Below are 11,189 nucleotides of genomic sequence, written 5' to 3' on the forward strand. Positions count from 1 at the left end.
CCAATATTACCACAATACGATATTACCACGATACGATATTCCCGATATTACCACGATACGATATTACCATAATTACCACAATATGATATTACCATCCATCCATCCATCCATCCATCTTCGTCCGCTTATCCGGTGTCGGGTCGCGGGGGGAGCAGCTCCAGCAGGGGACCCCAAACTTCCCTTTCCCGAGCAACATTAACCAGCTCCGACTGGGGGATCCCGAGGCGTTCCCAGGCCAGGTTGGAGATATAATCCCTCCACCTAGTCCTGGGTCTTCCCCGAGGCCTCCTCCCAGCTGGACGTGCCTTGAACACCTCCCTAGGGAGGCGCCCAGGGGGCATCCTCACCAGATGCCCGAACCACCTCAACTGGCTCCTTTCGACGCAAAGGAGCAGCGGCTCTACTCCGAGCTCCTCACGGATGACTGAGCTTCTCACCCTATCTCTAAGGGAGACGCCAGCCACCCTCCTGAGGAAACCCATTTCGGCCGCTTGCACCCTGGATCTCGTTCTTTCGGTCATGACCCAGCCTTCATGACCATAGGTGAGGTAGGAACGAAAACTGACGGGTAGATCGAGAGCTTTGCCTTCTGGCTCAGCCTCTTTCGTCACAACGGTGCGATAGATGGAATGTAATACCGCACCCGCTGCGCCGATTCTCCGACCAATCTCCCGCTCCATTGTCCCCTCACTCGCGAACAAAACCCCAAGGTACTTGAACTCCTTCACTTGGGGTAAGGACTCATTCCCTACCTGGAGAAGGCATTCCATCGGTTTCCTGCTGAGAACCATGGCCTCCGATTTAGAGGTGCTGATCCTCATCCCAACCGCTTCACACTCGGCTGCGAACCGATCCAGTGAGTGCTGAAGGTCGCAGGCCGATGATGCCATCAGGACCACATCATCTGCAAAAAGCAGCGATGAGATCCCCAGCCCACCGAACTGCAACCCCCCCCACCCCCACTACGCCTTGATATACCTTGTCCATAAATATTACAAACAGGATTGGTGACAAAGCGCAGCCCTGGCGGAGGCCAACCCTCACCTGAAACGAGTCTGACTTACTGCCGAGAACCCGGACACAGCTCTCACTTTGGTCGTACAGAGATTGGATGGCCCTGGAGTAGAGACCCCTCACCCCATACTCCCGCAGCACCTCCCACAGTATCTCCGGGGACCCGGTCATACGCTTCTCCAAATCCACAAAACACATGTAGACCCGGTGCATACTCCCAGGCCCCTTCAGGATCCTTGCAGAGTGAAGAGCTGGTCCGTTGTTCCACGACCAGGACGGAATCCGTTGTTCCTCCTCAACCTGAGGTTCGACTATCGGCCGAACCCTCCTTTCCAGCACCTTGGAGTAGACTTTACCAGGGAGGCTGAGAAGTGTGATACCCTTGTAATTGGCACACACCCTCTGGTCCCCTTTTTAAAAAAGGGGGAACCACCACCCCAGTCTGCCACTCCTTTGGCACTGTTCCAGACTTCCACGCAATGTTGAAGAGACGTGTCAACCAGGACAGCCCCTCCACACCCAGAGCCTTGAGCATTTCTGGACGGATCTCATCAATCCCCGGGCTTTGCCACTGTGGAGTTGTTTGACTACATCAGTGACTTCCCGCGGAAATCGACGACAATCCCCCGTCATCCTCCAGCTCTGCTTCTAACATAGAGGTCATATTAGTCGGATCCAGGAGTTCCTCAAAATGCTCCTTCCACCCTATTACCTCCTCAGTTGAGGTCAACAGTGTCCCATCCTTACTGTACACAGCTTGGATGGTTCCCCGCTTCCCCCTCCTGAGGTGGCGAACAGTTTTCCAGAAGCACTTTGGTGCCGACCGAAAGTCCTTCTCCATGTCTTCTCCAAACTTCTCCCACACCCGCTGCTTTGCCTCTTTCACGGCAGAGGCTGCAGCCCTTCGGGCCCTTCGTGATATTACCACGATACGATATTACCATAATTACCACAATACGATATTACCACGATACGATATTACCACGATACGATATTACCAATATTACCACAATACGATATTACCACGATACGATATTCCCGATATTACCACGATACGATATTACCATAATTACCACAATATGATATTACCACGATACGATATTACCATAATTACCACAATACGATATTACCACGATAACATATTACCATACATACACTTACACATACACACATATATACATTAACAAGTATTATTATTTACATATATACTTACACACTCCCACATATACACACTCTTTACATATATACACTTCACATTAATTTTACATATACATTAATTTTCATACATATATACCACTTTACACATATACTACACACACTTCATACATACATTACTCTCACATATATACACTTCATACACATACTCTTACATATACTTACATACACACTTCATGCTATATATACTTTTTACATACACTCTACATATATACATTACTCTTACATATATATACTTTACATACATATATATCTACACACTTCTTTTACACATACTTTTTAGACACACACATACCTCTCACTTTGCTATACACAGCATTTCTTTGCTATACTTCACATCTTCTTTCTTTTGCTGCTTACACTTCACACACATACTTCTTTACACTTTACACATTCTCTTGCTGCTGCTTACACTTCACACATTACACAGGCATTTCATATTATTTCATGCTTACACTTACACACATACACTTTCATACTTACACACATTTCTCTGCTGCTGGGTTACACTCACACTTAATCACCACCCCCACACCCCACACACACACCTCACACTCCACACACACACTTCAGCTTCACACTCCACACACACACTCTTCTGGCCACCCCTTCTTTCAGACACACACACACCCCTCACACCTCACCACACACACCTCGGCCGCTTCACTTCACACTCACACACACACACTCTCCCTCACACTCCACACACACCCCCCTCGCCGCCGCCTCACACACCTCCACACACACACCACACACACACACACCACACACCATCTCCCTCGCCGGGCTTCACACTCACACACCTCACCGTCAGCTTCACACCACACACACCCCTCTTCTACCACTCCCCACCTCACTCTCCTCCTCTCATTGCTCCACTCCTCACACACTTCGCTTCTCCTTCCACTCCACACACACCACCCCACTCCTTCACACACACTCCTCACTGCTCACACACCCCCTTCACACTCCCTCTCCTCTATTTCCCTCACACACACACTCTCTCACGCTTTCACCACACACACTTCCACCACACACACATCTCTCTCTTCACACACATACTATACTCTCTTCTGACATATACCACACTCTCCTCACCCCACACACCTCACACTCTTCACATCCCACTCTTCTACTGCCATTAATACTATTAACTTCCCTCTCACTCTTTTTCTAGACACATGCCACACATTCTCTCACTCATTACACACTCCCCCCTCTCCTCACTCCACACACACACCCCTTTCTCCTCACATACACACACACCCCCCCTCCCCTCACATACACACACACCCTCTCACACACACACAATACCACACCACACTCTCTCTCCTCACCATACACACACACCCCCTCTCACTCACATACACACACACACCCCCTCTCACACACACACACACACACTTTCTCTCTCTCACACACACACACACACACACACACACTCCCTCTCTCTCTCTCTCACTCACACACACACACACTCTCTCTCTCACTCACACACACACACACACTCTCTCTCTCTCTCCCCCACACACACTCTTTCTCACTCACACACACTCTATCTCACACACCACACTCTCTCTCTCTCTCTCTCTCTCTCACACTCTGCCTGCACGACATGAAGCAACTGGGTCAGCGCAGCATGAACACGCACACTAATTTAGGAGACACAGAAACACATTTACTTTACTTATAAGATGATTGGCTGAAACTGCAGTGATGTCACAACCTCTCTCTCTCCCTGTCTCCTCTGTCTCCCGTCTCTCTCTCTCTGTCTCTCTCTCTCTGTCTCTCTCTCTCTGTCTCTCTCTCTGTCTCTCTCTCTCCCCTCTCTGTCTCTCTGTCTCTGTCTCTCTCTCTGTCTCTCTCTCTGTCTCTCTCTCTCTGTCTCCCTCTGTCTCTCTCTCTGTCTCTCTGTCTCTCTTGTCTCTCCGCCTCAGGGTGGTGTCGGCTTCGCACACCACGCTAAGTGCGTGGACGTGGTCGACCGGGGCCGCGCGAAGCATCGGCCTGACGGGCCACGCGGGCGGGCGGTGGCTGCGCTCAGTAGATGACGTCGGGTCGCGCAGGTGCGTCTGGGCCACGACTACATGGTGAAGGTGTGGGACCCCGAGACGGAGGTGTGTCTGCACACGCTGCAGGGACACACCAACAGAGTGTACTCGCTGCAGGTACGCACACACGGCTATAAAGTAGTATAAAGCCTTAAAGGTGCTCTAAGCGATGTCACATGTTTTTAAGAACACACTGTAAAAAATATCTCCTCACTATCTGCTAGCTGTCTGTCCCCTGAACACACTGTAAAAACATCTCCTCACTATCTGCTAGCTGTCTGTCCCCTGAACACACTGTAAAAACATCTCCCCACTATCTGCTAGCTGTCTGTCCCCTGAACACACTGTAAAAAACATCTCCTCACTATCTGCTAGCTGTCTGTCCCCTGAACACACTGTAAAAAACATCTCCTCACTATCTGCTAGCTGTCTGTCTCCTGAACACACTGTAAAAAATATCTCCTCACTATCTGCTAGCTGTCTGTCTCCTGAACACACTGTAAAAAACATCACCTCACTATCTGCTAGCTGTCTGTCCCCTGAACACACTGTAAAAAACATCTCCTCACTATCTGCTAGCTGTCTGTCCCCTGAACACACTGTAAAAACATCTCCTCACTATCTGCTAGCTGCCTGTCCCCTGAACACACTGTAAAAATAATCTCCTCACTATCTGCTAGCTGCCTGTCCCCTGAACACACGTAAAAAACATCTCCTCACTATCTGCTAGCTGTCTGTCTCCTGAACACACTATAAAATATCTCCTCACTATCTGCTAGCTGTCTGTCCCCTGAACACACTGTAAAAACATCTCCTCACTATCTGCTAGCTGTCTGTCCTCTGAACACACCTGTAAAAATATCTCCTCACTTATCTGCTAGCTGTCTGTCCCCTGAACACACTGTAAAAAACATCTCCTCACTATCTGCTAGCTGTCTGTCCCCTGAACACACTGTAAAAAACATCTCCTCACTATCTGCTAGCTGTCTGTCCCCTGAACACACTGTAAAAAACATCTCCTCACTATCTGCTAGCTGTCTGTCTCCTGAACACACTGTAAAAAACATTACCTCACTATCTGCTTTTGAACGCAAGAAGCATGAAACGGCTTTTAAGTGTCCTAGTAAGTCTGATAAATGTCCTCGAGTGAGGTCACTCGAGTCAGCGTTGGTTGAAGACTACAAGTTAAGGTTTGGGGGTTAGAAAGTTAGAAAGAGAAGTGAGACCTTTTTGTAGCTCGCTGCTCATCTCTGGTCCAGGCTGCAGAAAACATTAGCTGCTACTAGCATAACACACTAGAGTTGCATTGTGGGTAATGTAGGGCCCAGGTTTTTGGCGTGCGTGTGCGTTCATTCATTCATTCATTCATGTTATCTTCTCTCTTTGCAGTTTGACGGTGTGTTCGTGGTGAGCGGCTCGTTGGACACTTCGATCAGAGTCTGGGATGCAGAGACAGGTAGAGACACTGATTACATTTGAGTTTTAACTAAATCTGAACCAGATGACGCCAAAGTCATCAGAATAATTAAAAAAAAATATTATAAGCACAAAGAAATTAGTGCTTTTAAGTTTTTTTTTATTTTAATTTAGTTGAATTAATTTTTATAATTAATTTTTATATAATTAAAAACATTAGTTTTTTTATTTGTGGTTTATTTATTTTATAATAAAATATATATATAATTTTTTTTAATTTAAAAAAAAAAATCATTTAATGTTTTATTTTTATTTTTTTTATATTATTGAAATGATTTGAAAAAAAATGTTTTTTAAGTGTGTTCTCCCTAAGTCATTATGCCATTCTGTTTGGTTATCTTTGGAAATGATGCTTCACAATAAAAAACATCTGCGCACTGTGGCTTTAAATCGGCCTGAATCTGTTAAAAATAATCCCAGTTAACCTGTCCTGTCCTGTCCTGTCCTGTGATGTCCTGTCCTGTGCTGTCCTGTGCTGTCGTGTCCTGTCCTGTCCTGTCCTGTCCTGTGATGTCCTGTCCTGTCCTGTGCTGTCCTGTGCTGTCCTGTCCTGTGCTGTGCTGTCCTGTCCTGTGCTGTCCTGTCCTGTGCTGTGATGTCCTGTGATGTCCTGTGCTGTCCTGTCTGTCCTGTCCTGTCCTGTGATGTCCTGTCCTGTCCTGTGATGTCCTGTGCTGTCCTGTGCTGTGCTGTCCTGTCCTGTACTGTCCTGTGCTGTCCTGTCCTGTGATGTCCTGTCCTGTCCTGTCCTGTGCTGTCCTGTGCTGTCCTGTCCTGTGATGTCCTGTGCTGTCCTGTCCTGTCCTGTCCTGTCCTGTCCTGTCCTGTCCTGTGCTGTGCTGTCCTGTCCTGTCCTGTCCTGTCCTGTCCTGTCCTGTGCTGTGCTGTCCAGGTGGGTGTGTGCACACGCTGACAGGCCACCAATCACTGACCAGCGGCATGGAGCTGCGAGACAACATCCTGGTGTCCGGGAACGCAGACTCCACGGTCCGAGTGTGGGACGTCCGCACGGGACAGTGTCTCCACACATTGCAAGGTGAGAGAGAGAAAGGGAGAGAGGGATATCGTCCCTGTGAGAGTTTGTGTCGTAGAAAACGGAGAGAGCAGCGTGGAGGTGAGAGTCGCTGCGTGGGGATGATGACTCAGTATTGTAGTGCTGCAATCAATGATTATTTTCATTGTCAATTGATCTATTGATTGTTTTCTCGAATTAATAGATTACTTGTTTGGTCTCTAAAATGTCAGAAAATGGTGAAAAATGTGGATCAGTGTTTCCCCAAAAAGCCCCAAGATGACGTCCTCAAAATATCTCGTTTTGTCCCCAACTCAAAGATATTCAGTTTACTGTCCCAGAGGAGAGAAGACACTAGAACAATGTTCACATTTAACAAAGCTGGAACCAGAGAAGTTTTACTTTTTCTTAACCGATAAGACCAATCAAAGTGAAACGCCAGAGCAGGGGGGAATGAGAGGGGGGAAAACGCCAAAGCAGGGGAATGAGAGGGGGAAACGCCAAAGCAGGGGAATGAGGGGGAAACCAGAGCAGGGGGGAAGAGAGGGGGAAAACGCCAGAGAGGGGGAGAGAGGGGGGAAAACCAGAGCAGGGGGAATGAGAGGGGGAAACGCCAGAGCAGGGGGAATGAGAGGGGGGAAAACGCCAGAGCAGGGGGGAATGAGAGGGGGGAAAACGCCAGAGCAGGGGGGAATGAGAGGGGGGAAAACGCCAAAGCAGGGGGAATGAGAGGGGGGAAAACGCCAGAGCAGGGGGGGAATGAGGGGAAAACGCGGAGCAGGGGGGAAGAGGGGGAAACGAGCAGGGAATGAGGAGGGGGGAAAACGCCAGAGCAGGGGGGAATGAGAGGGGGGGAAAACGCCAGAGCAGGGGGAATGAGAGGGGGAAACGCCAGAGCAGGGGGAATGAGAGGGGGAAAAACGCCGAGGCAGGGGGAAATGAGAGGGGGAAAACGCCAGAGAGCAGGGGGGGAATGAGAGGGGGGAAACGCCAGAGCAGGGGGGGAATGAGAGGGGAAAACGCCAGAGCAGGGGGAATGAGAGGGGGAAAAACGCCAGAGCAGGGGGAATGAGAGGGAAACGCCCAGAGCAGGGGGAATGAGAGGGGGAAAACGCCAGAGCAGGGGGAATGAGAGGGGAAAACGCCAAAGCAGGGGGGCAATGAGAGGGGGGAAAACCCAAAGCAGGGGGAATGAGAGGGGGAAACGCCAGAGCAGGGGGGAATGAGAGGGGGGGAAACGCCAGAGCAGGGGGAATGAGAGGGGGGAAAACGCCAAAGCAGGGGGGAATGAGAGGGGGGGAAACATAGCCAAAGATATACGTTTTTAAACCTAAACGTAGCGATGTAAATGTAGGCTGAGTGAGGAGTTGTAGAACGTGTGTGTGAGGAGGTCAGGGGTCACCATGTGCCGATGTGTCTCCTTTTAGGGCCCAACAAGCACCAGTCGGCGGTGACCTGCCTGCAGTTCTGCCGAGGTCTGGTTCTGTCCAGCTCCGACGACGGGACGGTCAAACTGTGGGACCTGAGGACAGGAGCCTGGCTGAGAGACGTGGTGGCGCTGCAGAGCCGGGGATCAGGTCAGGACCACCGCTCGCCTGTTAACAGTCGTCTTAAAAGGACCCCTATTATTATTATTATTATTTATTATTATTTTTTATTATTATTATCATTTATTATTTTTATTATTATTATGTATTATTATTTTATTATTATTATTTATATTATTTATTATTTTTATTATTATAATTTTTTATTATTATTATTATTATTTATTATTTTTTATAATTTTATTTTTATTTATTTTTATTATTATTTATTATTATTTTTATTATTATTATTATTATTTATTATTTTTATTTTCTTATTATTTTTCTTATTATTATTATTTTTATTATTATTATTTTTTTATTATTATTATTTTTATTATTATTATATTCCGTTTTCAGGTTCATACTGTATTTTCTGTTCCTACTAGAACATGTCTACATGCTTTAAAGGTGCCGTAGGTAGGATAGTGAAGATCCAGGACGTAGCCAAAGGTCTCCTAAGCCCCTTTCAAACTGCGTTATCATATTATTTTAGCGAGGACTCGTAAATAACTACAAATAACTAATGTTAGGGAAATCTGGTCATGTTTTGTTACGTCTTTCTGGATTTATTATTTTAGGTATAAAGTGTAGCAAGTTTACACATCCTCATTCAATGCGTTTTTTATTTATTTCCATGATGTTACATTAGATTGCGCATCGAAAACTATGAATGAACACATATGGAATTATGTACTTAACAAAAATTTTTTTTATTCATTTTTTAGATTTCAAAGTAGCCACCCTTTGCTTTTTTTATTAATAAGGGAAAATCTTCCACTAATTAACCCTGACAAGGCACACCTGTGAAGGTAAAACCATTTCAGGTGACTACCTCATGAAGCTCGTTGAGAGAACACCAAGGGTTTGCAGAGTTATCAGAAAAAGCAAAGGGTGGCTACTTTGAAGAATCTAAAATATAAGACATGTTTTCAGTTATTTCACACTTTTTTGTTAAGTACATAATTCCATAATGTGTTCATTCATAGTTTTGATGCCTTCAGTGAGAATCTACAATGTAAATAGTCATTAAAATAAAGAAACACATTGAATGAGAAGGTGTGTCCAAACTTTTGGCCTGTACTGTACATCGGCCGATTTATCGGAATATCGTGTTTTTAAATCATCAAATATTTGTGTCTATATCGGCCTTAAAAATCCTTCATCGGTGTGGCTCTAGTTAACGTTATGGTTTTGGCATCGTGATAGGTCTCCTTTAACCGATCGCACGTCTTTCTTTTTCTCGACAGGTGGCGTCGTGTGGCGAATCAGAGCGTCCGACACTCGGCTGGTGTGCGCCGCCGGCAGCAGGAACGGGACGGAGGAAACCAAACTGCTGGTGCTGGACTTCGACCTCGACGACAGGAAGACAGAGACCGAGACCGAGACAGAGACTGAGTGAGGGAGGGAGGGAGGAAAACGACAAAGCCATGAAAAAAAGCTTATTTTTTGACCAAAAGTCATGGCTGGATCCAGTTCCTTCTCAGAGACAGACAGACAGACAGACAGACAGACAGACAGGCAGGCAGACAGGCACACAGACAGAGACAGACAAACAGACAGAAAGACAGGCAGACAGACACACACAGACACAGAGACAGACAGACACAGAGACAGACACACAGACAGACAGGCAGACAGACACAGACAGACACAGAGACAGACACACACAGAGACAGACACAGAGACAGACACAGACAGACAGGCAGACAGACACAGACAGACACAGAGACAGACAGAGACAGACAGACACACACAGACACAGAGACAGACAGACACAGAGACAGACACACAGACAGACACAGACAGACAGGCAGACAGAGACAGACAGAGACAGACACAGAGACAGACAGAAAGACAGGCAGACAGACACACACAGACACAGAGACAGACAGACACAGAGACAGAGACAGACAGACAGGCAGACAGACACAGGCAAATGTCCCAACAGTGTATCCTGATTGGCTGACAGACATTAAGAGGACACTTGGAGGGACAAATCATGCTCCACAACCTGGATACCAAAGGTTGGATTAATCAGAGGCTGAGATACAGAAAGAAAACATTAAATGGCGTCCGAATACGGGGGTGTGACAAATGAATGTTTTTGACGGACAGAAACGGTTTCTACGACAACTGTTTGAATGTTTGGCGAACCCAGGGACACATACGGAGGAGAATTTTGAGAGAAAACTATGGATTTTTAAAGATGGACGGTTGAATGTAACCAACGGAGGGACTTTTTATTGCTGCTGAACCAACGAGAAACTCAACGCCGCTTAAACTGAAACACGCCAAATGTACCAAAATCTTGAAGGCCGGAGAGAAAACCTTTTGAGGCAGCGAGACGGGCAGCGTAGCTGTGAATCAGTATTGTTTTCATGTTGTCACATTAGACATCTGTGTCATTTTTTTATTTTATTTTTTACCATAGTTGCCAGTGAACTTGCCCGTTACTGTTAAAACTCACTATTTTGTGAAGCTAAGTCACTATTTCGAGAAGCAGGAGCTAAGTCACTATTTTGAGGAGCTAACTCACTATATTGAGAAGCTAACTCACTATTTTGAGAAGCTAACTCACTATTTTGAGAAGCTAACTCACTATTTTGAGAAGCTAACTCACTATTTTGAAGAGCTAACTCACTATTTTGAGAAGCTAACTCACTATTTCGAGAAGCAGGAGCTAAGTCACTATTTTGAGGAGCTAACTCACTATATTGAGAAGCTAACTCACTATTTTGAGAAGCTAACTCACTATAACTCACTATTTTGAGAAGCTAACTCACTATTTTGAGAAGCTAACTCACTATTTGAGGAGCTAACTCACTATTTTGA

The 11,189-nt window shown here is 46.4% G+C and overlaps 1 protein-coding gene across 1 annotated transcript in view; it reads left to right on the forward strand.

The window, feature by feature from the left end:
* Window positions 1-9,766, forward strand: part of LOC120572571 (F-box/WD repeat-containing protein 7-like) — a 30,380-nt gene extending 20,614 nt beyond the window's left edge. The window contains exons 7-11 of the mRNA XM_039821894.1: window positions 4,296-4,397; window positions 5,670-5,736; window positions 6,649-6,792; window positions 8,196-8,345; window positions 9,605-9,766. Of these exons, the coding sequence (XP_039677828.1) occupies window positions 4,296-4,397; window positions 5,670-5,736; window positions 6,649-6,792; window positions 8,196-8,345; window positions 9,605-9,756 (615 nt within the window). The 3' untranslated portion in view covers window positions 9,757-9,766. The remainder of the gene's footprint in view (window positions 1-4,295; window positions 4,398-5,669; window positions 5,737-6,648; window positions 6,793-8,195; window positions 8,346-9,604) is intronic.
* The last annotated feature ends 1,423 nt before the right edge of the window (window positions 9,767-11,189 follow it).

This window comes from Perca fluviatilis, chromosome 14, assembly GCF_010015445.1.
Source record: "Perca fluviatilis chromosome 14, GENO_Pfluv_1.0, whole genome shotgun sequence".
NCBI lineage: Eukaryota > Metazoa > Chordata > Actinopteri > Perciformes > Percidae > Perca > Perca fluviatilis.